The sequence below is a fragment of the Macrotis lagotis genome, chromosome 4 (assembly GCF_037893015.1).
Source record: "Macrotis lagotis isolate mMagLag1 chromosome 4, bilby.v1.9.chrom.fasta, whole genome shotgun sequence".
In the NCBI taxonomy this organism is placed as follows: domain Eukaryota; kingdom Metazoa; phylum Chordata; class Mammalia; order Peramelemorphia; family Peramelidae; genus Macrotis; species Macrotis lagotis.
This window is the reverse complement of record NC_133661.1, coordinates 93391358-93416250: the sequence shown is the minus strand read 5'-3', so window position 1 is coordinate 93416250 and position 24893 is coordinate 93391358. Positions and strand designations below refer to the sequence as shown.

Sequence of the window (24893 nt, the reverse complement as noted above, 5' to 3'; positions counted from 1 at the left end):
AGAATAAAATGAATCCACTGGGTGCAGAAAGTAGAACACAACTCTTTCTTCTAATATGTAAAAGAGATTATAAATAAAGGGGAGAGCAAAGGAGGTTGAATTTAATAGTTTGTTAAAAATAAAGTTATCAATCCTATCCATTTTCTCCTAGGAAGTTTAACTATACATACCAAAACATGAGCAGGTTTAATAACTTCCAATGCCTTGGCAAGCACAGAAGACATAGCAGTCAGTTGATTTCTTATCTGCTCAGATGGCATACTTTGAAGATGAGGACCAATTGGGGCGTCTTCTCGAGTAGAATAATTCAAATCAGATCCAAAACTTAATGTTCTTGAAGTATGATCAATGCGAACCTTTACAAATTAAATTGTTATGGTTAACCAAAAAAAAGTTTTTTAAAATCACCTGATACTCAAACCTGCAAATTATAAAGTCCCAAATATCACCATAGGCTAACTAGATAGGACAAATTTAAAATGTTATCCCAAAAGGGAATTCTAAAGTATGAGTAAACAGGACCTTAAAAATCCTCAGTTGACAGGTTAAAAATAAACAGGTTTGATTCACAAGTTAAAGAATATTTTAAGTTTAAAAATCATGATTTAAGTTATACAAAACAATTTGATTCCTTTTTAGTACTGCTACTATCATAACAGTTTCATAAGAGATCTATACATTTTTTTTCTACCTTTCTCCCTAGATTTTCTCAATAGTATTTACCTGTAAATCACAGTGTCTGGCTGCATCCACAATAGCACGTTCCAGTTGGAAAGCATCAACAAAAGGAACCAGAGAAGTCAGCCGAGAGAATTCAATGCTCTGATATATTTGTGCCACCTGCATAAGAACACATTATTATTTTTTTTCTTTCTGATCCTACAAAACATTAACAGAAAAAAACTTTATGGTTTCATTATGACCTGTTTTAGAAAAACCGGGTCAAGTTTGAAGGTTCCCCCCAGTTGTTTTTGTTTGAAGGAGACTGGCAGCATTACTATACCAAGTTATGCTGCTAATTAACCTTCTACAAATTATATAGCACATCAGAAATAACACTGCTCCCCTGAACACTGAAAGCAGGCCAATGACACGTGCACAGATAGATCAAGTACTAAACTCCTAGAGGTTAAAAAACCATTTAATCCTCACAAAAGCCCTGGGAGGGAAGGAGGGAGTTCCACATACACTCCCCATGCTTTATAGGTGAGCAAATAGACTGAAAGGAGATGGATGATGCACCACCAGTTTTTAAATGTTATTGCTAACATTGAGATCTAGGCCCACTGATTTAAGGAGCCATGCTAACTCCAATAACCAAATCTTGGAAGCCCAAAAACAAATGACAAGTGAAAACCAAGGCAAGGCCATCAACAATGCCTCAAAAATAATTTTTCAAGGGTAACTTTTGGCCTTAATGTTTTTACCTTGTTCAGATATAAAATATTCATTTTGCATCTATACCTGCTGCAGAAGTCGGAGAATAGTATTGTTTTGCAATTGTGGGACATACTGTTGTAATTCAGGTTCTTTTTCAGCTTGCTCTCTCACCCAATTAAGAACCTAAAAAACATTAAAGCAAAAAATTATTACAAGAGGCTTAAATGATACTGACAATGTAATAATTACCAACACAGTTGAATTATGGAAAAGATTTCAGAAAACTTTGGTTTTTGTACAATAGTTGGTTTTTTTAGGCACGGCAATGTGATTAAACTCAAGGTCACATAGCTAAGTATTAAGTGTCTGAAGCTGGATTTGAACTTAGGGTCTTCTAACTCCAAGGTTGGTGTTACATCCACTGTGTCACCTAGCTGCCCCACAATAGTAAAGTTCTGACAAGAATATTAAACTGTTCATCTTTTCTGAAAGAAGAAACAATGGCTATGACTACTGTTTATAATTTAGTTCCAAAAGTTTATTTAGTATTATGAGAAGTAGCTTTTCTCTTACAAAAAAAAAAGAATCAAGTAAATTTGCACAAAGTTCATTAAAACAAAGAATTTTAAAACAGCATACACATCTTTGGAAGAAGTTTTTATTCTTCCCAGAAAGTTCATTCCAGTCAAGGAAAGAGGAGACTCAATTGAGCTATTTCTTTACCCTATAACATAATTAAAAATTTCCACAACATGAACGCTTACCTTTGTAACTCGTTCACAGAGCTTTAGCGGATTGAATTCCACCTCTAGCCAATTATAAAGATCCTTTACTTCTGGAACAACATATTGTAACACGTTGAATCTAACCTAAAATAAATAGTGAAAAAATATACTTTATTAGTAACACATAAATAAAGGTAACCAATTTTATACTGGCTATAAAAACTAAAACCAGAATCACAAGGCAGTAAAGCTGAAAAGGATTTAAATCTCTACAGCTATAATTCACTATAACTGAACAGGGTAGATGTAATCATGAAAAGTTGACTCTATAGGTAAATATTTGTAACTTGTTAAAACTTATATTTTAAAATGAGATCATGGAATATAAATTTCCTATTAATGATCATTTGTATTAACTACAAATAAAAAACAACTTTAAAATTTCAAAGAAATAATTTTGCCATAAAAATCTTGACTTATATTTGCTTAATAATTCTTAACTAAATCAATCTAAACAAAAAAAAAATTCAGACAAGCAAAAATAATTCTCTTCACCAATTACAATTTCTTTGAGAAATTTTAGTCCCCTTTATAAACATTTTCCTGACCTGGTTAATAGTAGCCAAAGATACAACCACTAAAGGTGCTGCTAAAATTTACTCTCATCCTTTTATTAGCATTATTCATTTATTAATGCATTCCAGCATTCACTCCCATTAACCTAATTCCATTCCTCACCATAAACTATGATCACAATATCTCCCTCCTCCCACCAAATCCAAAAACCTCCAATAAATCAAACTAGCACAAAACATCTCTTCCTTATTCAAAAATCTTCCATTGGCAACACATAACGAATTTTTTTTAGTTTTGTGTTTTTTTTGTTTTTTGTTTTTTTAGTTTTCGCAAGGCAATGGGGTTAAGTGGCTTGACCAAGGCCACACAGCTAGGTAATTATTATGTGTCTGAGGCCGGATTTGAACTCAGGTACTCCTGACTCCAGGGCCAGTGCTCTATCCACTGTGGCACCTAGCCACCCCCAAATTAATTCTTAACTCCTTAAGCAACACTCTCCATTTATCTCTGCCCAACATTTTTCAATACAATACAGGTCAGAGTAGTCCACACATCATCCAACCTAGGCTGTGCCTGAAATACCTCCTATTTCTCTGTCCCAACTTCCCTACAAGTTCTGGAGACAACTCTATTCCACAATTAAGTCCTTTCTCTCCTCACATACTAGCATCTCTCTATAACACTTGTTTGATAAACCTTAAGGTTCCTTCTAAGTTCCTTGAGAACAAGTTAACTATCAGGTTGAAGTCTTAATTCTTCCCATTATTTTAAGCATTACAGTGCATGTAAAAGGCATTCTCTTCAAACTGAGTGGCCTGATAAAAATAAATCACCTATGATTAAAATTTCTAAATTTTATGTTAAGAGCAAGTAAAAAGAACAATTTAATTTTTTAAATAAAAAATAAAGTGACAAAGGAAGGAATAAACATCAGATGTTATGAATGGATGAATTTGCAAAGTGGAAGAAAACCAAAAAAGCATGTTGAGAGGAAAATACACTACTGCGAAAACAGGTGAAACATGATAAAGGTCAATGTTCAATTTTGGATCTCCTAAGTCTTTCATTTCTGAAGAAAATCATGTTGCAGGGCAGAAGGAAAGAGATGTGCTCAATGAAGCTCTTTAAAGATGATTCTCTAGCAAAAAAAAATTCTTTGATTTGACAACTGCTATTCATACTTATTCCTAATTAGACATTTTTTCCTATATCTCACAATGAACACCTTCATTTCACATTGCCTCTTCTACTAAATTGCACATAACTTTTGAGTACCCAGAATATCAACATTTCTCTGAGACAATATCATTTTTTTTTTACAATTTCCATAAAACCCCAAGAGTTTAAAGTTTTAGCTTCACAAATGATCAGAGTTCTTTCAAAATCCAAGCATTAAGAGAATGCTTATAAATACATATAGCAACTCTTTTTGTGGTGCCTAAGAACTGGATAGTGGAGGGGGCAGAGCCAAGATGGCAGAAAAGCCTCTCTTTAAGTGCTCTCTCCAAAATATTTCAAAACACATAAAATAACAACTCCTAACTAAATTTTCGAGACAGAACCCACAGAAGATCCATTGAGGCAGTTCTCCAGACCAAGGTAACCTGGAAAATAGTGGAAAGGCTCTGCACCACAGGGTTAGAGGGGAGGCCCAACAGAGCAAAGGAACTTCAGCCTCCTGGAGGCAGCCCCAGGGTGCCTGGGAGCCATGGCTCACAGCAGTGGGGGCAATTTCCTGACCTACACCCCAGGAAGCACCAGGCACAACTTGAAAGATCTGGCTGGGATTGGGTGGCCTGTCCAGAACCATGGGGCCAGGTGGTAGGTGGGCTCGAGGCCTCTGGGCTCCCGGGGCAGAGATCAGTTTGCCGTACCACTCACTTACCCTACAGCACATTTAAGAAGAGGGACAGGAGTGAAAGGAGAGAGAAAATATGGTAGTGGGGAAGTACGAATGGAGGGAGTTGCTATCAGCAATGGCAACAGTGGAAAAATATGTAAGTAGCTTTTGTGAAGAACTTATAAAGAATGTGATCCACCTGCGACAGAGCTGGTGGTGTTGGAACATAGACTGAAGCACATAATAATAATAATAATAATAATAACTACTACTACTACTACTACTATTCCTACTCCTACTACTACTACTTTGGTTTTTGCAGAGCAATGGGGTTGGGATGACTTGCCTAGGGTCACACAGCTGGGTGATTGTTGGGTGTGGGGCGGGATTTGAGCTCAGATGCTTCCAACTCCAGGGCTGGTTGCTCTGTCCACTGCGCCACCTAGCTGCCCCCATTATCATTATTTTTTTTTTTTTTTTCTCTTTACTTTATTGAGCATGAGGGTCTGTATTTTTTGAGGGGAGGGGGTTTATCTTTGTTATTAACCAAGAATATTTTAGTAATGTATAAAAAATATTATAATAACAATAACAACAACAAGAAGAAGAAAGGGTTTAGGGAAAGGGTAGAATTAATGTGAAATTACATAAAAATAAGGGCAGCTAGGTGGCGCAGTGGATAGAGCACCTGCCCTGGAGTCAGGAGTACCTGAGTTCAAGTCTGACCTCAGACACTTAATAATTACCTGTGTGGCCTTGGGCAAGCCACTTAACCCCATCTGCCTTGTAAAAACTAAAAAGAAATTACATAAAAATAGAAAGAAAAGAATATTAATAAAACATTAAAAAGACACTAAGGAAAAATTTTTTAAGCTTCAGAAGGTAACAAATAGGGCAATTTGGTTATTCTGTCAAATTTAATATATTTTTAAAAAACAAACTATATTACAGAAATTCAATTTCATATATAATCTTTTTGTTTTTTAAACTTTGGAAATAATTTGTTTTTGATATTGATTGTAATTGCTTAACATAATAATAAAAAGAAAAAGGATGTAAAAAAAGAATTGGAAGCGGCTAGGTGGCGCAGTGGATAGAGCACTGGCCCTAGAGTCAGGACTACCTGAGTTCAAATCCAGTCTCAGACACTTAATAATTACCTAGCTGTGTGGCCTTGGGCAAGCCACTTAACCCCATTTGCCTTGCAAAAATCCTTAAAAAAAAAAAAAAAAAAAAGAATTGGACAGTGGGAGTAATAGCTGAACAAGTTGCAATAAATTACTGTATTTTAAGAAGCTGATTTCAGGAAAACCTGGAAAAACATGAACTTATGCACAATGAAGGCAGCAGAACCAGAACATGGTACAAAGAAACATGATGGACTTAGAAGATGACTTAGCTATTCTAAGTAATCCAATGATCCAAGAATCCCAAAGAATTCATGATGAAAACTACAATCTATCTTCAGAAAAATAACTGATGACATCTGAAAACAGACCAAAGCATACTATTTTTCTTCTTTCTTATAATTTGTTTTCTTCCACAAAATGAATATGAAAATATTACATGATTGCACCTATACCAATATTGTTTACCATCGTAAGGAGGGGGGAAGAAAGGAAAAAATTAGGAACTAAAAATTTAAAATTGTTTTTACATATAATTGGGAGAAAATACATTTAAAAACCAGACATTTTATAAAGACAAAAGATTAAATAAAGCTATTTAGACTTTTTTCCAAAGCACCTAATGTTTAAAGTTATACTTTTCTTCTGTTTGAAGGGGACTGGCAGGCATACTATTCCAAGTTATGCTGCTAATTAACCTTCTATGAATTATTATATAGCACATCAGAAATAACACTGCTGACAATGCAATGAAAGCAGGTCAATGAAATGTGCACAAGTTATCTGTGGAAAATAAAATGAGAAATTGAGTCAACTAAAAAAAATTCAATCACCTTAAAAACGTAATATTCAATTTAGACAATGCAGTGTTTCTTTTTACATGGGTCCCCAATTAGAATACTCTTCCTCTTTACCTCTTGCTCTAATTCCAATTCCAATTCCACCTTCTGCAGTGATTTTCAATCCCATCCTCTCTCCCCTCACACAATCACCTTGTTACTGTCTTCCTCTAGGATTACATTCTATTTTCGCTATATGCATGTTCTACCCCCATTAGAATGTGAGTTCTTTGAGGGGCAAGATCATATATTCTGCCTTTCTTCTCATCTCAGTACTCAGCATAGTGCTTGGTATGTCTTGTATTTATTACAAAAAAAATGAATTTTAAAACTACGATATCATAGATATATATTAAATGTATTAGCTACCAGGAATGAAATTTACTATTAGGAATGTAATAGAAGAAATAGGTACATTTCCTTTGCCACTATCAATCACCAAAAATCCATTAGAAGTCATAAAATTTGGCCATTTTTCTAGTTAACAAGGAGAATAATTTTCCCCTTTGTAAGTCTATCATGATTCTGAATCAATGTACTTATCCCTTAAAATTAAAAAAAAAACCTGATAAAAGCAGCGTAAACTGCTCAAATTGATACCTACCATATCATTAATAAGAACAATACGTGTTGGTGGAGCCTGGAGACCTAATAGTGTTGCAAGGCGACGTTGCTTTTCAACTATGATACCATCCATATCCAGAAGTCGAGCAATGTCAGTACGCTCTGGAGTAATAGGAATGGAGAGTGTGGCTAGAAGAACTCTAGTTGACATTCTGTTGAGAACAAAATTACAAAAAAAACATTTTATAAGTCAATATTCATGAAGCAATCCCTATTACTAATCTGATTATCTGGTCAAGTTGCATTCAATGTTTTCATTATAACAAATTTGAAAGTAGATGGATCCTTTCCAGGGAATGTGGGAGAAAATAAGACTTTTATGGGTAGATGCTTCTGTTGTGGTTAACAAAAAAGGGAAGTCTAAGGACTTATAAACAAAGTTTAGATCACTTTTACTAAAGAAAATCAGAAATTTGGTATACTGGCAGAACACACAATCAATTGTAAACTCATACAACATGTGGAATGTATTATTAATCTGCTTGCAATTATCCATTGAAAATTCTTCATGTACCTTGACTTATATAAGAGAAAAAAGGAAGATGATGTAGTAAATCAATTAATTACAGAATTAATATGTAGAAGTCTAAAGAATCATACAATGAAATATTTCCAATAGAAAAATATTCATTTCAGGATAAAATTTTGAATACAAGAAATAACTTTAGCCAATATTAAATTGTTTTTTATTCATAATTGAATATAAAAACAATTGACAGATTACAAATGTTTCAAAGGTCATGCTTTCTAACTAATACAAGTTATTAACAGATTTGCCAATGAAGTTAATACAAAGAAATGTGCTGGAGAAATCACAGCATGCTGTTTTGGTTTCTAAGGATTGGATTTTAACATTTCCTTCAAATTTCATTTTAAAAAGTTATCAAAGTGATGAAAAAGGGTAAAAACATTACTTGTACAAAAATATTTATAGCAGCCCTGTTTGTGGTGGCAAAGAATTGGAAATCAAGTAAATGTCCTTCAATTGGGGAATGGCTTAGCAAATTATGGTATATGTATGTCATGGAACACTACTGTTCTATTAGAAACCAGGAGGGATGAGATTTCAGGGAAGCCTGGAGGGATTTGCATGAACTGATGCTGAGTGAGATGAGCAGAACCAGAAAAACATTGTACACCCTAACAGCAACATGGGAGTGATATTCAACCTTGAAGGACCAGCTCATTCCATCAGTGCAACAATCGGGAACAATCTTGGGCTGTCTGCAAAGGAGCGTGCCATCTGTATCCAGATAAGGAGCTGGGGAGTGTGAACAAGTGCAAGGACTATTCCCTTTAATTTAGGGAAAAAACCAGATATCTTATTGTCTGATCTTGTTACCTCTTAGATTTCTCTTCTTTAAGGATATGATTTCTCTCTCATCACAAACATTTCGGATCAAGGTACAACATGGAAACAAGTAAAGACCGACAGAGTGCTTCCCGTGGGGGGGGGGGGGGGGCAAGATTAGGGGGGAAATTGTAAAACTCAAATATCTTTAATAAAAATAAATTAACAAAAAAATAAAAAGTTATCAAAGGAAAAGGAAGAGTAACTAACATTAGTGTAAGAGTTCCAATCAGAAGTTTTGTTTGGTCTCTATCTTCCCTTTGACACTTTTAGTTTCTCAAGAGATGGTTTAGTTCCTCAATAGTCCCTTACACATCTAAGTTCCAGTAAAACTAGGCTTCCTTTGCTTTACAGATCTGTCAATTGTGAATTTAATCACTTGATTTTACTTTGCTTTCAAACACATAATAAAGATACTTTAAAGAAACTCAACCTTTGTCTCAGATTTATATGGAAAATGACAAGGTCACTCATCCCTAAGAAAGGAGAATATAGTAATTTCTTCAAAATTAAATAAGGTAATAAAAAGTAACAAAAAAATAGGCTACTACTCAGAGAGAAATAAGAAAAATCTCAGGTAGAGGACACAGGGTTCAGTTTTGAGATTCTCTTTTCTAAAGAAATTGCTAACCTTATCTTTTCAAATTCAAAATAATTTTAACATCAAGAATGTTCTCTGGAAGGTAAGCATACTCAGATGAAAGGCTCTGTGTTTAATGTTTAACTGCAACTCAGATTAAACAAATTACAAAGGAAATTAAATCTCATTTTACCTCTGCATTTCTTCTTGGGTAAGATTTTTTCTCATTTCTCTAGACAGATGGTAAAGTCGATGGAGAGTAGATGCATGAAAAAGAGCATTCCCAGATTTCCAGAACACAGTCGAAACTTTGTTATAGTAATTTGCCATCAACTGAGGTTTAGGTGGCTTTTTAGATAATGAAAATAAACCATGAATATCTTCTACTGCTTTGAATGCTTCCTGAAAAATCAAAATAAACCTCTAATTCAGTATGAATAAAACACAATGCATAACACAGTAACAGAAAAAAAATTATAAATGCATCAAATTATAAATTTGAGATATCCTACATATTTTTATGTAAGGGTTCATTCACATGCAAACATAAGCATTAGGATATTGTTTAAGATGTTCATCATGTATGCTTTAAGTCAAATGGAAAAATCATTAATAAAAGCTATTCATTAAGTAAACAAAATAAAGTTCAGTTACTATAAAGACAAAGAATTTTTGATCAAAAGCATACCTGCCACAGTTCCATACTAATAGCACTATCCAACTGTACAAGCCTTGTTTCCAGATGCATAGACTGGCTCTCAGGATTATTAAGATTAATTGCTGTACTTTGGTTGTGGTGGCGCTGGATCTGTGACAAGTGCATCCTTAAATTGTCACACAGTTTACGGAACTCAGCCTTACGAGTATACTGGAGGCAGAATTTGAAAGCTACGGATATAATTGTTAAGATTTATTAATATTTCCTCATAGCTAGTAAGTTTTTGAGGATTAATTATGCTTAAAATACATAGCAAGTCATCGTAACAGTCTTGGTACCATCATGTTTTGATATCTTGAGAACACTTTTTAATCAAATTCCAAAACAAGACTAAACAGGTATCTATGGGGCGGCTAGGTGGTGTAGTGGATAAAGCACCAGCCCTGGAGTCAGGAGTACCTGGGTTCAAATCCAGTCTCTTAATAATTAACACTTAATAATTACCTAGCTGTGTGGCCTTGGGCAAGCCACTTAACCCTGTTTGCCTTGCAAAAACCTAAAAAAATAAAAAAATAAAGAGTTATCTATAATTAAAGGAAAATTGTGGGCAGCTAGGTGGCGCAGTGAATAGAGCACCTGCCTTGGAGTCAGGAGTACCTGGGTTCAAATCCAACCTCAGATAATTACCTAGCCAAGCCACTTAACCCCATTGCCCTGAAAAAATCTTAAAAAAAAGGTAAATTGTCAAGCTTCCTAGTTTTGAAGTCTATGAAAAATCAAAAATTAAAAAGTTAGTCAAGAAGTAACAAGCTACTTATTTATCTAAGGCCTTTAACAAATCTAGTCTCATTCTAGTGAAACCAAATGCCCAAAGTGGGAAATGGTTCTGAGCAGAAAACAGTTACCCAAATCCCATGCACTTTACTCTGAAGAAAAGTTAGAGCCACCTTCTGACATCTAGTCTAGTGTGGGTAAAAGATAGTGTATTGTAGCTACATAATACTGATAAACAATAAGAAGTGACAACCAGCAAATAATCCTACACATCTCACAATGCTTGAGATTGTCATTACCCAGCACATATATAATGCTTACAATGACTCCAGCAAGGTTATGTGGCATTTAATACACTTTAAATATATAATTTTTTTAGAAAGATTTCCATTATAAAATGTTTAAAATAAAATTCTGCTACCTGAGGAGATAATAATCATGTACCAGCTTTTCAGGACTACTATAATGGTTTTTTAAACAATCATCAAAAAATTTTCTTAAGCACTCTACCTCTTACCATTTTCAATCATAAAGTTAACGAAATTAAATCCTTATATTTCTACAAATTTATACCTATCATTTTTCATTGTCATTTAAAAATGCAGTAATAAATGCAGTTAATTTGGCCACTACTTTCAATCATGTATAAAATAGTATACATTTAAAATGAAATTTTTAAATCATTTCATTCCGATTCTGTCTGTTTTACCTTGCTGGGCGATATCATGGTAGAGACGCTCTACTCTAGAGTTATTTCGAAGAAGGTCCAAACACTGTCGATATGATTCCCATAGAAATTTAACCCAGGGAGTTAAAAGCAATCTGTCAGTACGATCCTGAGTATCTTCACCACTTACAGCACTTAAGAGAACGCTACAAGTGGAAACAAATAAAATATTTTTTCATTATCACTGTCTGAATCAAAGAACTAAAAAACCACCAATGACTGCCATTAAATGGACAAAGTAGTAAAAATCAAACATAGAGGGGTAACTACTAGCCTTGGAGTCTAGAGGATGAGTTCAAATCCAGACTCAGACACTTAATTGTCCACGTGACCTTGGGTAAGTCACTTAATCCCCTTGCCTTAAATTAAAAAAAACTCAATCATATATAGCTATGTTTTTTGTTAGTTCTGAAAAATGTTTACACCTGATCTTAACCAATTTAATACTACAAAGATCAGAGTATTTTCTAATCACTGGTAATACAAATTAAGTAGTTCAAACACTTGAAAGCTAAAATCAATTGTATTTTCAGTTAAATTCATGTATACCTAATGTGGTAATTTTTTTATTCTTGAGAAATAAATATCTATTACTAAAATTAATATTAGTGACAATATAAACTAGAATCATGAATTCTTAGAATTGGAAGGCACCTCAAAGTTCATTTATTTCAACCTGGACCTGAAAAGAAATTCCCTCTACAACATTTCTGGTGAATCTAACCTACATTTAAAGAACTCTAGAAATTGGGACCCTAAGGAAACCAGTTCATTTTGGGGGCAGTTCTAATTATTAGCAATTCCACCCTTTCAATCAAAGTCAAAAATCTGCTCTTTCTAATTCCTAATTCTGTCGACTGGGACAAAAAAGCTTCACAAGGCTTTCATATAATAAAGGTTCAAATTCTTAAAAGACAGTTATATCCCATCCACCATAAGCTAAATCTATGCAGTTTTTCAACCAACCCACAGGTGGGCAAGATTTCCAATTACATTTCTTAGAACAAACTCCCAATTTGTCAATACCATTCCTAGGAAGAGGCTCCCAGAACTGAACACAATACAGTTATCCCTTCCATAACATGAATGTCTGGGTTATGTGCCCAAGATCCTAGAAAATATGCATAAAATGTTTTGACCTTAATACCAAAGAAGTCTGAATTTTTTCTTTTATGGGGTTTTACAGTACATATATTTTATGTATTTCTGTTTCAAAACATTTTGCCCATTGATCTTCATGTGTTGTCTGTAGCTTCCACAAAGTCTCAAAAAATTCCCATTAATTTCAATTCATGATATATAGAAACTGAAATGGTGAAAGTCAAGATTTGGAAGGATTAACTGTACATTCAATGCTGTCTGATTAGAGTATATGGCAGCACTGTCACTTCCTTTGTTCTAAGATGTTCTTAATTATTTTGACTGCAAAACCACATATTTGCACTGAGTTTTCAACAAAAAAAAAAAAATCTTTTTAAATTGTCATCAAGACCTCTCCCTCTGGGGCAGCTAGGTGACCCAGTGGATAGAGCACGAGCCCTGGAGTCAGGAGTACCTGAGTTCAAATCTGGCCTCAGACACTTAATTACCTAGCTGTGTGGCCTTGGGCAAGCCACTTAACTGCATTCCCTTGCAAGAAAAAAAGACCTCTCCCTCACTCCTATGCCAGTTTTTTTTAAACCTAAGAGCAAGTCTACATTTTCCCATATTAAATTTTTTCTTATTAGATTTAACCCAACACTGTATCTTTTAGGATCTTTGTGGATTCTATAATCCATCCAACTCTCAGATAATAATATGTGCAAATTGCTCAGCATGCCTTCTTTTGCTTCCAAAGCCTACAAATATAACACTACAATTTTCTACCAGCTTCCCTTGAAACAGATCTATTAATGACATTTTGGAAGCAGTGATAAAGTCTTCAATTTTTCTTCTTCGGAAAGTTTGAAATTGGGAGATCGGGAGAGTTAAGTGTATACACTAATTATGTGACAAGTTTTTTGGCTGCTAGGTTTTTTTCAGTCTGATGATAAGAATTATAAGAGGCAAGCATATCTAAAAAAAGTCACAGGTCTGTATTAGTCTAATCTACAAAAGCTTGTTTTACATTTGTAACATTCAAGATATTCAAAAACTCAGATACTGAGCATTATGTATAAACGATTTCTTACAAAACATCCTAAGTTTTTTATTTTTAAGTGTGTAATGTGCAAATGGAGGGGAAAGATGGCTGGTGATTGTCATTTGATTTAGTATTAGTTAGTGGCACTCACCTCTCAGGAGTTTGAATATTATCCAAATCTTCTATATCTAAGACCATTTGTTGCGATTCTTCCTTAGCAGCTTCAGTTTTTTCTTCAGCCAGCTTCAAGTACGCCCTAACTACATCCTCCAAAGATTTGATATTCACCTACAGGTACAGTCAGAACGTATGAAATTAGATTCATTCAAGAATCTATGACACTTCTGAAATGCAAATTCTAAAATAAAAAAAATTACACAGGCTTATTCTGAGCAACAGCAACTATAAATTTAAAGAAAAAGGAAGCTCCTGAAATATCACTAAGACTATTAAAATTCTTATGACTGAGTAGTACAAGAACTTGCTTTTCACATGTCTTACCTGTTGACAAATATTTTTATACTGATATAACCCTTCCTTAGCCAGGTGACTCTTGCGGAGGTCCACACATAGTTCCAGGTATTTCAGCATAATAGGCTCGTGTATTTTTTGCCATGTCCGATGTTTTTTACTTTTCATAACATCATAGAGAACATCAAGGGCAGGCTGCTTCTTGCCAACTTCAAGAAATTCTGAAAGTTAATTAAGAGAATCAGAAGCAATTACATAAACAGCAAATTCAAAATTTAAAATAATTTATTCTTTTTATTTTTACATCAGTTATTTTTAGCTTTCACCAACATTCAAAGCTCTTCCTCCTAAGAACTCCCCTTTGTCAAGAAGTCAGAATGACAATGAATGAGCCTGACAGTATAAACATATTTCCACAATATCCTCTTCTAAGAGTTAGATATTCACCCTGCCCCTCATTACTGTGTATATAACCAGAGGAGACTCAATTTCCTCAAATGGAAAATGTGGATAGTAAGGTGCAGCATTTTGAGAGTCAAGTAAGATCATGTATTTAAAAGCATTACTACAAAATGCTATGTAACTGTCAGTTATCATTTAACTATCAAAATAGTTCAAACATGTAACTATAAAGTTAAGATAAAGATATAGTCTATATATTATTTATTTTAATTTTTTAGGGTTTTTTTTTTGCAAGGCAATGGGGTTAAGTGGCGTGCCTAAGGTCATTACCACTGGAAAATTCTTAATTTTAAGGTTACTAATTTTTACACTGACAAATTAATTATCTTTAAATGGAAACACTTTAGACAAAAAGTTTCAGATAATTTTTTTTAAAATCAGGGGAAAGTGAGTGTCATACCATTCTTTTCCCCTCACTGAAAAAAAATAATAATTTAAACGAAGTACATAAATTGGCTTGCTCATAGCATGTAGGAAAATGCGACTTGTATCTAGATGTCAAGAAGTCTGGATTTTAGACCTGGTTTTCTCATCATTTATGGTTTTATCGAGTATAACAATATATAAAATCTATCTCTTCCTAGATTTATCAATAAAAAGGTTATCAGAAAATTCCTGCGAAGTTTTGAGACAATAGAAGACTTAAAAATAATGGCAGAGCTAATGGCAGAAAGCACATAAATGTCAGATAGAGAAAAATAATATGGAGAAAAAGGGAAATATGAGGCAAAGTTTCTAGCCAGAAAGATGAGAAGAGGGAAGAGAAGCCATGGGAATTTCGAGAAAAGAAAGGTTTGGATAAAGCTACTGTTGAATGAGATAATGAATTAAGACAGTATTAAGGACTGCCTTGCTTCAGTTAAAGACTGTGGTCAGGATGAATCAAATTAATGAATCCAAACAGTCCAATTTCATGATTTTCTCTAGTTTCATATGATAACATGGACAAAAGCAAAGGTATCAGATCGTGTGAAGGTAGTTCCAAGGGTTGAAGTTTAGCAGGCTGAAACAGGTAATAGGAAAAGATAGCAAAGAATTCAAGAAAAAAGTGAGCTGAACTAGCTAGTAGGTTCCAAAAAATTGCTGAATTGAGTGATGGCCAGATAAAGAACAAGGAGTGGTCATGTTAAAGTGGTTGTAGGAGGGGCAGCTAGGTGGCGCAGTAGGGGCGGCTAGGTGGCACAGTGCATAGAGCACCAGCCCTGAAGTCAGGAGTACCTGAGTTCAAATCCAGCCTCAGACACTTAATAATTACCTAGCTCTGTGGCCTTGGGCAAGCCACTTAACCCCATTGCCTAGCAACCCCCCCCCCAAAAAAAGTGGTTGTAGAGCAGGGAGAGACAGAATGTCAATATATTGTAATTAGATAAAGAAATTTCAGAGTTCATAAACATGGAAAAAGTACAACTGTGATAGCGAGTTAAGGACATGATTACTTCTGTATTTAGACTTCATGGATGGGAGAATCAGATCATAGGAAAGTTGAGGAACTAGGAGGTTAGGCTCTTTGAGATGTATCAACAAGTATGAAAGAAGTTGATAAGAAAATAAGCATCAGAGAGCCAGGCACTGATCTCATTAAGGAAAGGGCAGTGTCCTGAAAGTGACTGTCTGCTAAGTATGGATTGAATGTACTAAAAATGGTAAATGATAGGTGGTGACACCTTCTTTTTCAAAGTATTTTCAAGTATTTCAATATTTCAAAAACTTTGAAGTATTTCAATTTCAGTATTTTCAAGTATTTCAAAATATTTTCTTAAAAAGAAAATAATAAAAGCTAGCTCTTATATAGTGCTTTAAAGTTTGCAAAATTCTTTACAGGTAATTTTTTTTAGGCTTTTGCAAGGCAAATGGGGTTAAGTGGCTTGCACACAGCCACACAGCTAGGTAATTGTCTGAGGCCAAATTTGAACTCAGGTCCTCCTGATTCCAGGGCTGGTGCTCTATCCTCTGAGCCACCTAGTCGCCCCAAGTTCTTTACAGGTATTACTGCTTTTGTTCATCACAGTTCTGTGAAGTGGGTAATGCAATTATTCCCATTTTACAGATGAGGGGGGGTTAGATGATAAGTCAAGGATCATATAGCTAATAAGTTACTGAGCTTCTCTAATCAGAAGAGATGTAGACAAGAGTTTGAAGGGTTGATAGAGTCTAGGAAAGATTTTTAAAAGGTTAGGGGATACTTGGACGTGTTTGAAAGCAGCAAGGTAAGATAGGGAGAGGTTGAAGATTTGAGAGAATTAAGGATGATCAAGTACGTAACCTGCTAGAGAAGATGAGAGGAAAGATGGGATCAATGTCATATATCAGGGAGTGGGGGGGGGGTGACAAGAAGGATTACCTCTGTTATTCTGGATAAAATGCAAGAATGAAAAAAAATGTTAAGCAGTTGTGGGATTAAGAGAATGGAGGAGTTCACAATGTGTGGCCTCAACTTTTTTCCCCCAGTAAATATCCAAGTTTCACTATGGGGGGGGGGGGCGGTTGACATGAGAAAAGGAAGAAAATGTTTAGAATAGCTTCTATAGGGAATGAGACAGAAAGTCAATTAGCAAAATTAAAAGGGGACTGACTGTCTTGCTCCAGTGAGGGTCCAGTTGAAGTTGGATGAAATAAATTTGTAATTTACTCAGTCAAGATAGTTAGATGTCTTACAACCTCATTCAGTACCTGGTGAGAAGAAAGGTAGTTGGCTCTAACATGGAGAAGAAAAGAGCAGCAAGAAAACAAGGAAGTAAAAAGATTTTAAATGTAGAATTGCAATGGCTAAATAGTTAGAAAGGGAAGAAAAGTCAGAGTCAGGATGATGATTTGGGCAAGTACCGAAGGGCAGAAATGGTGGTCTCAAAGAAGATGGAATAGTTACGTAGAGAGAATATCAGTTTCTAACTGGATTAATAGAACATCTATGAGTAACACAATCCTGTTTGTGACTGAATGTGGTTATTCAAATTGATATTCCTAAAACACAAAGTGTAGGTATAGATCTGACCACTTCATACCCTTAATTCAATGAACTCTAGGATTTCCAATAAATTTACTTATCAACTCTAGGATCAAACATAGAATTCTGTCATTCAAAGTCCTTCATAACCTGTTCCGAGCTCAAGTTTTCAATAATCTCTTCACTGTCAATCACATGGGTTTTTTAGCCATCATCCATCGCAAAACCTGCTCTTATTTGAAACTATTAATCACTCTTTTCTACAGACTCAATGAGTTTTCTCCTCCTCTAATCTACTGCTTTGGCTCCTTTCTCTTCTTTTTGTATCTCCCTTGTTGACATGATTATCACAATCCCCTAAATTTCAGGTATTCCACAAGGTTCTATGCTAGATCCTCTTTTCTCTCTACACTCCTGGAAAACAAGCAACTTTCCTCCGCTTTGGGCTTAACATATATATATATTTATATAAAGACAATTCATCTCTCTCTATATCCAGCTCCAGTCTCTCTTCTGAGCTTCAGTCCATTAACAACTTGCAATTCAAACTAGATGTCCCAGAAGCACCTTAAATTCATCTTATCAACAATTAAATTAATGATCAGTCATTCTATACACTCCACCTCTTCAAAACTTCCCTATTTGTGTTGAGAGCACCACCATCCTTCCAGTTTCAAGATTTGCAATCTAATCATTCTCCTGAACTCATTCTCCTTCACCCCCACATTCCAATCAATCATCAAAAACTGCTCATCTTTCTCATAATCCAATACCACCTTCCAAAATCAAAATAATTACCACCTTAGTTCATGACTCTTACTACCTCTCCCCAAATTATTTCAAAAACCTTCCCCACTCCAAATACAGTCTATACATTCCAGTCAAAATAATTTCCCTCAAAACACAGCATTGACTATGTCCCTTAATACTAATGGCTTCCTGTTGCCCCTAGGATCAGAAACACATCCCTTTCTTTATGCTTTTAAAGCCCCATACTACTTGTTAACAAAAAGACCAGGTCTTCTACAGACACAGACACAGACACACACACACACTTCACAATTTATCTCCATGCCTTTGCCCAGGCTAGTTAAAATTTACCTCTTCCTAAGAGTTTCTTCTTTTCCTTTATGATACAACTTATGCTCTTATCTTCTGCAAGAAACCTTTCCTGATTCACACTACCTCCTCCCCAGTAACTGCTGGTGTCCTATCTTCTCAGCTATCATGTTTTTAACTTCTCTTTAGACAGCTTGACTAACTTCATACAGGATGTCTTTTTATGCGCTTGTTTTCCTTAACAGGATATAAATTCCCTCTTACTAAGATTGTTTCATTCTTTGGATTTGTATCCCAGGGCCACACCATAGACTCTAGACATTAGCTAAATGATGAGAAACTTAAGATACAATAATTTAGTCGAGAATTACACGGATAACAAATGTCAAAAGCAGGATCTGAACTCATATCTCCTGATCAGAAAACCAAGGTTCATTCCCCTCTCTAACCTCTACACCCTATATGGGAAGTCTGTGTATCCTAGGAAACTTGACTGGTTCCACTCTTCATCATCTTCTCTTTACTTCCTGTCCCAAATTCCTTTACCTTTATATTTAATTCTTTCTTCTAAAAAACTATAAAAACACAGAATTTCACCTTAAAAGACAGACTGAAATCACAAGTGCCTGGATAGTTAAGAATTTTTAATGAAGCGGAAGGAATCATGTTCTTTTTTCCAACACTTCATGTAACACTATAGAGGAAGGCAATCAAATCTTGTTTCTCATGCAGATAAAAACTATAGAGTAATACATTAACTGTGGCATGCCTTCCTCCAACATTTCACAGAACTTAACATAAAAAGAAACTCTACCTTCATAGGGAAAATGAACTACTATTAATTTAGAAGATTTCATTTAAACAAATTTTTCAACAGCTCATGACAACTTTCTCCCATTCCAAAATCACTACAAAAAAAATCTGATCCATTTTGATATTTTATGGCAGCATTTTATCTGAACAAATCAAAATTATTTTTCTCAAGACAATAGACTTTAAATCCCATTTCACAATAGTCAGTTATATTGCCATGTCTATCAATACCTTGATTTAAATTAAATGGCTTATGTCCTTAGTGGAATTCTATATCCATAAAATTCAACTAAATTCATAATTAAAGATTATCATAGGTGAAAGGGACCTTAAAAAAAACATCCAATTCAATTTCCCAATCCTAAACTACTCTATCCAATGAGCAATATTTGCAAAATTCCATGTGACTTATAATCATTTTAACCAGATAATAAAACTGAGGACTATGAAAGTCACTTATATTAATACTATTATCTAACCAGTTTTATAGAAGATCTCTAAAACTAAAGACTGTCATACATGAATTTAATATAGTAACCTTTAATAATTTAACATACTGTCTTGTGAAACACTATACATATATATATTTCAAAAAATTTACTTTTCAAAAGGATAATCTCCTTTCCAAAGAAAACAGAAACCTGGTTTCTTTTTTAAAATTAAGGCCCAGACTAAATTGGAAGAAAGTGAAAAAACTTGTATCAACTCGAGGGATTGCCCCATGAGAATCTATTTTTTTTTACCCTCTCAAGAAGTCTTGTTCAGAAAACAAACCAGCAAATTACTGTTTCTGTTTTTTAAACTTTCAAATCCCTCACCATACTTTCAAACTCAAAGAGTAATAAGTCAAGCTCTCTTTAAAAGTACCCTTTTTAATAGGACCAGAATTTCCAGGTAAATAGGGCAGCACTAGATTAGTACATAATAAAATAAAAGGAGAGATAACAAATTTATCTTGTCAAGATGTCCAATAACTGACCAATTAAAGCATCTACTCCATCAACCTGGAAAAGAATTCGATTTTATCAATTAATGAAAACTTTCATTATTAAGTTACAAAACTTTTGCTATATAATTAGAGTAATAAAAGCATGTCTTAAACATAGGTGATTTTGTTCCCCCTAAATTTCCAATCACACATAACAAGACTAGGCAAGGAAAGATTACAAATGACCAATTTTCATTTGAGATTAATTAAATACAAATAAACATTTTAAAGTGTTTTATATGAGTCTTTGGGATAAGATACTTTATTGGATGGGGAGGGCAAATTTTTAAAGTGGATGGAACCCAGTACCGATCTAGTCCAACCTCTAAATTTCAGAACAATGGAAACTGAGGTCTGAAGATGTCAAATGACTTTGCCTAAAGTCATGCAAACCATAAACAATGAAGTCAATAAAAAAGGTATCATTAGGTAGCACAGTGCATATAGCAATGGTCCTGGAATCAGGAGGACCTAGAATTCAAATCTGGCCTCAGACACTTAATAATTACCTAGCTGTTGGGCAAGTCACTTAACACCACTGCATGGCAACCCCCCCCCCCACCCCCCCCCACCCCCGCCAAAAAAGGCATCATGAAGGGGCAGCTAGGTGGCATAGTGGATGAAGCACCAGGCCTGGAGTCAGGAGTACCTGGGTTCAAATCAGACACTTAATAATTACCTAGCTGTGTGGCCTTGGGCAAACCACTTAACCCTGTTTGCCTTGCAAAAACCTAAAAAGAAAAAAAAAGGCATCATGAGGCATTCAGGGGCAAGAAAACATTTCAGAATCTCCTAAGTCCCATTAAAGACAAAATGTTTGAAAAATACTGTTCTGTAAACAGAAATATATACAATTTAATGTTATTTTAATTTATAACTTTAAATCTATTTTAATTAAAATATCGTAATATAAATTTTGATCGTCATTGGGATAATGGTTGACTATTATACTCTAGGTATAATACCGTCATCAAAACATTGAAACTATGTATCTAGTTTCTTTAAGGTTTAAGTTTGGTCTTTTAAGTGTCATTTTTACAGGCTCTTTTGTGGATCAGACTGAGTTACAGTGTCGCTCAAATTGTGGGTTTGCCACAACCACTTAATTTTTTAAGTCACTGTTGTAGAACAAAGTTTAAAAGGTTTTTTTATTGATTTCATCATGAAGCAAATTTTGCTTGGTGTTTTACATTGCAGAAATGATCAAAAAAGGTGCAATTAAATGTTAATGGTTTTTGTTAGATTATATGATGCTAGATTTACAATACCATAATAAATTTATCAAAGTTGAAAGAATGCAGAAGTAAAAGAGATGAACATTTGGAAATTATAGGAAATATTAAGATACTGTCAATGATTTATTAATTTGGAGATCAAAATGTTAGAAAAAGTTAATATATTATACAAGTTAAATCATTAAAATAAAATTGCCGGAATTCAAAATAAACTGTCTAATTTACAGTCCCTTGTGCTACTTTAAGTTTTTTATGCACATAAAGTAATGATACCTCAGTTTATATTTGACAATGGGTTCATATCACTTAATCAAAATATGCCCAGGGCACAGCAGTAATGGTATTTTATAATCCCCTATTCCCCATCAAATTCCAATTGTTTGGAAGTTAACTAGCAATAAGGTACAAGTTTAGTTATTCCTATTGTAGTTCAATGAACGTTAGTATACATAGAGCTGTTTCAGATAAACTTATCACCATTGCATATTTCTTCAAATGGAGCCATAACTAGTTTTTAAATGCCCGTTCTTTTAATATTCTTATTCAGGATTTCTTATTTTTTTTGCCAGTTAAATTTGTCCACATACAAGTGTAAAATATTGTTTCATAAAGTAGTTTAGTCAAATAAAAAAGGGCTAAAGATCACCCATGTAACCATTACTTAATACTCAAAACATTATAGTAACTATTTACATACAGACAACAAAACTGATAGTAAAAAGTCTAACAAAAATAAAAGTTTGGCATTTAGGCTACTTAAATCATGAAATGTGCCACCCAACTCATATGTACATAAATATGTACATATTTATCAATATATAAAAAAAATCTTGAAGCCCTATAAATGACAAATATTTTACAGGCAGCATGAAGTATGAAATTTCCCACAATAGTATTTTTATTTTGCAGTTGAGACTGCTCCAAGTTCATTATGTTAGAAAATTCTTTTTTACATATATCTATTTAAATTTATCACAGAATCATAATTGAATTTACTAAGTCAATCCTCATTTTACAAATAAAACTTTTATTCTGTATTAAAAATTAAAATTTTTCTCCAGGTTGCTTTTGTATCATCACAAAAATCATAGCATGTCAAATTTTCCAATCAGTAATTTATTAATTATTGGTAAGAATTTGGTGCCAATTAAGTCAATTATAGGTTCAAGTCCTTAATAAGTCTGTTCAAGATATAGACTACACTAAGTAAAGCTCTCCTCAATAACTCCAACCAAATACAAAATTCTTAGTCTTCAAAGCATTATCACCTTTCAATTTTCTTAAAACTTTACTCTTCCTTCACCCTGACATTCCACAAACAAAACCCAACCCTCCCCCTCCACTCAGCTCCAGGAATTTGCTGGCCTCTCATCTCTACCTATTGGTTTCCTGTAAGCTCCAATTAAAACCCAATACTCTTCAGGAAGCCTCTTCCCAACGCCTATTCTGATGTTACATTTATACTGTATATGGTTTGCACACGTCTTTCTTATCTCCTTTAAAAGAATTCCCTTTATGGGCAAGCCACTTAACCCCATTGCTTTGCAAAAACTAAAAAAAAAAAATTTTTTTAATTAAAAAGAGTTCCCTTTGGCCTCTCTCTGCACTCCCCACCTTAGCACTGTGCCTGGCACATAGGTCCTTCATAACTGTCGATTGGTAAGACTATTCCCTAGTCAGAAAGACTGGATCGTTACAACTGAAACTACTCAAAATTATATGATCAAAACTCAGTAATGAAAAAAGCTAGATAAGATATAATTGCCAGATTCCTTAAAAAAAAACTTTAAAAATTCCATTAAAAAAATTCCATCTGTTAAAACTAAGATTGACAACAACTTCAGTATACTTATAAAGATTAGACCCAAATCTTTTTAAATCAACAGGTTTGGTCTTTCTTTTTTTTTTTCCTCAAATAATCATGCAGCACCAGAAATATTCTAAAAGACTGGAGGACACAAGACCAGAAAAGGATCAGTGCTAGAAGGTAGAGATGAAAGACCACAAACAGAAGAATAAAGAGCCTAAATGACACAAAGTAGAATGTGATACTGATTTAGGAAATATAGTTTGTATAAAACTAAAGAAGACAGTTTTGTGGGGGGCAAGTTTCCATAGAAGAGGTGATACCTGAAGGGTAGGCCCTCAAGATAAAGAAGCATTCATTTCAAGATGGACTGGGAGGACACATTAGAGGTGAGGATCAATCTATACAAATGCAGAGGGAGGTGACGAGAAGGTGGCATGGCAGAGGGTGTGAAGAGAAAGGAAAAAAACCTAAAAGGGTAGTTCAAAAACTTGGCTAGGAAGGGGCCTCGAGGGTGAAACAAAAGGTTTTTAAACCAAAGAATGCTCTGTGACAGTTGAATAAAGGGGTCTGTGTTGTGCCCTCCCTCCCTGTCCAAATCTTGTCATCGATTTGGGGGACACAGCCATTCTGCAAGTCTCCCGCCACCTTGGGAGGCAGCCGGCGCTCCAGGTCAGTTGTGGAATCGGCTCTTCGGCTACCTGGAGGGGACAGGGGGCGCCGGCACCCACCTCTCCGGACCGGGGCCCCAGATGGCCAAACTACCACCCGCTTCCGCCGGCCAGGCCACGATCGCCCGTTCTCTGCATTGGGGCCAAGTGCGGCCGTCCGGAAGCCCGGCCCGGGCTGACACCAAGGTGGACCCCGAGAACGGAAAAGGGGGTTCCCGCGAGGGCCCCCGAGATGGGGGGCCGCCTGAGGCCGGCAGGGCAAGCTCGGGCCCCCGGGAGGCGGAGCCTCGGGCCCCGCGTGCACCGTCCCCGGGAGCCATGTTTCCTCCCGCCCGGCTCTCCCAGATGGCGGCCCGCGGAGGAGGGCTCCGGGGGAGCCGGGGCGGCCGGGCCCGCGGGGGGAGGGGCGCGGCCTGCGGGCGGCGCCGAGGAAGCGGCGGGGGGACGCGGCGGGGCCCGGCCGGGCCGCCTCGGCGGTTGGCGGCCTCCAACCGCCCGGGGTGCGGGGAGCCCGGGCCCGGCGGGGCCCGCGTGGGGCCCTGCCCGCCCTGCCCGCCCTGCCCCGGCGCGCTCACCGTTGGCCCGTTTGAGGGCGTTTTCCGGCCTCTGGAAGTAGGCCGGCATCTTGGCGGCGGGCTCGGCTCACGCGGCGGCGGCGAGAGGCTCCTGGCGCCGGGCCTGGGCGGGGGCGCGTCCGCGGCCTCCGGGGCGGCTCCGCGGGCGGACGGTCGGCCGAGGGGACGGCGGAGACGAGGAAGCAGAGCGGCCAGCGACACGCGCTCCGCCAGCGCCCCAGCCTGCGCGAGACGGAAAGGAACGGCCCACGTGACCGCCGCCGGGCGCCGCCGCCTCCCAGGCCCCGGATGTGCCGGCGCGCCCGCAGCGCTCCACGCCCGGCGCCGGCCGCGCGCTGCGCGACGCCGTGACGTCACGCGCCTGTGCTTACGTGGCCGCGGGCCGCGGGCGGCCTCACGTGGGCCTGGTCCAGCGCGGCTTGACCTTCGCGGGCTCTCCCTTCCGGAGCGCGGGTTTTCGGTTTTGCGACCCTGGAGAGGTCCCGGGCCCCCAACGATCGCGTGTCAAGGAAGGTGATGCTTCAGCTCACACTGTAGCTTAAATT

General features: G+C 36.4%; 1 protein-coding gene and 2 non-coding genes across 3 annotated transcripts in view; all 3 read right to left on the bottom strand.

Moving 5' to 3' along the window:
- The window catches only part of EIF3A (eukaryotic translation initiation factor 3 subunit A), a 37840-nt gene extending 13255 nt beyond the window's left edge, over positions 1-24585 (bottom strand). The window contains exons 1-11 of the mRNA XM_074233548.1: positions 24349-24585; positions 13825-14015; positions 13475-13611; positions 11184-11347; positions 9731-9930; positions 9236-9444; positions 7092-7263; positions 2145-2249; positions 1465-1563; positions 724-840; positions 171-356 (exon numbers count right to left, since the gene is read on the bottom strand). Coding sequence (XP_074089649.1) covers positions 171-356; positions 724-840; positions 1465-1563; positions 2145-2249; positions 7092-7263; positions 9236-9444; positions 9731-9930; positions 11184-11347; positions 13475-13611; positions 13825-14015; positions 24349-24397 — 1629 coding nt within the window. The 5' untranslated portion in view covers positions 24398-24585. The remainder of the gene's footprint in view (positions 1-170; positions 357-723; positions 841-1464; positions 1564-2144; positions 2250-7091; positions 7264-9235; positions 9445-9730; positions 9931-11183; positions 11348-13474; positions 13612-13824; positions 14016-24348) is intronic.
- LOC141523195 (small nucleolar RNA SNORA19) lies at positions 970-1100 on the bottom strand. Its single transcript, XR_012478387.1, has one exon. It is a non-coding gene; the product is annotated as a small nucleolar RNA SNORA19 (small nucleolar RNA).
- On the bottom strand, positions 6292-6424 carry LOC141523197 (small nucleolar RNA SNORA19). The gene has a single exon (XR_012478388.1). It is a non-coding gene; the product is annotated as a small nucleolar RNA SNORA19 (small nucleolar RNA).
- Positions 24586-24893: the final 308 nt, after the last annotated feature.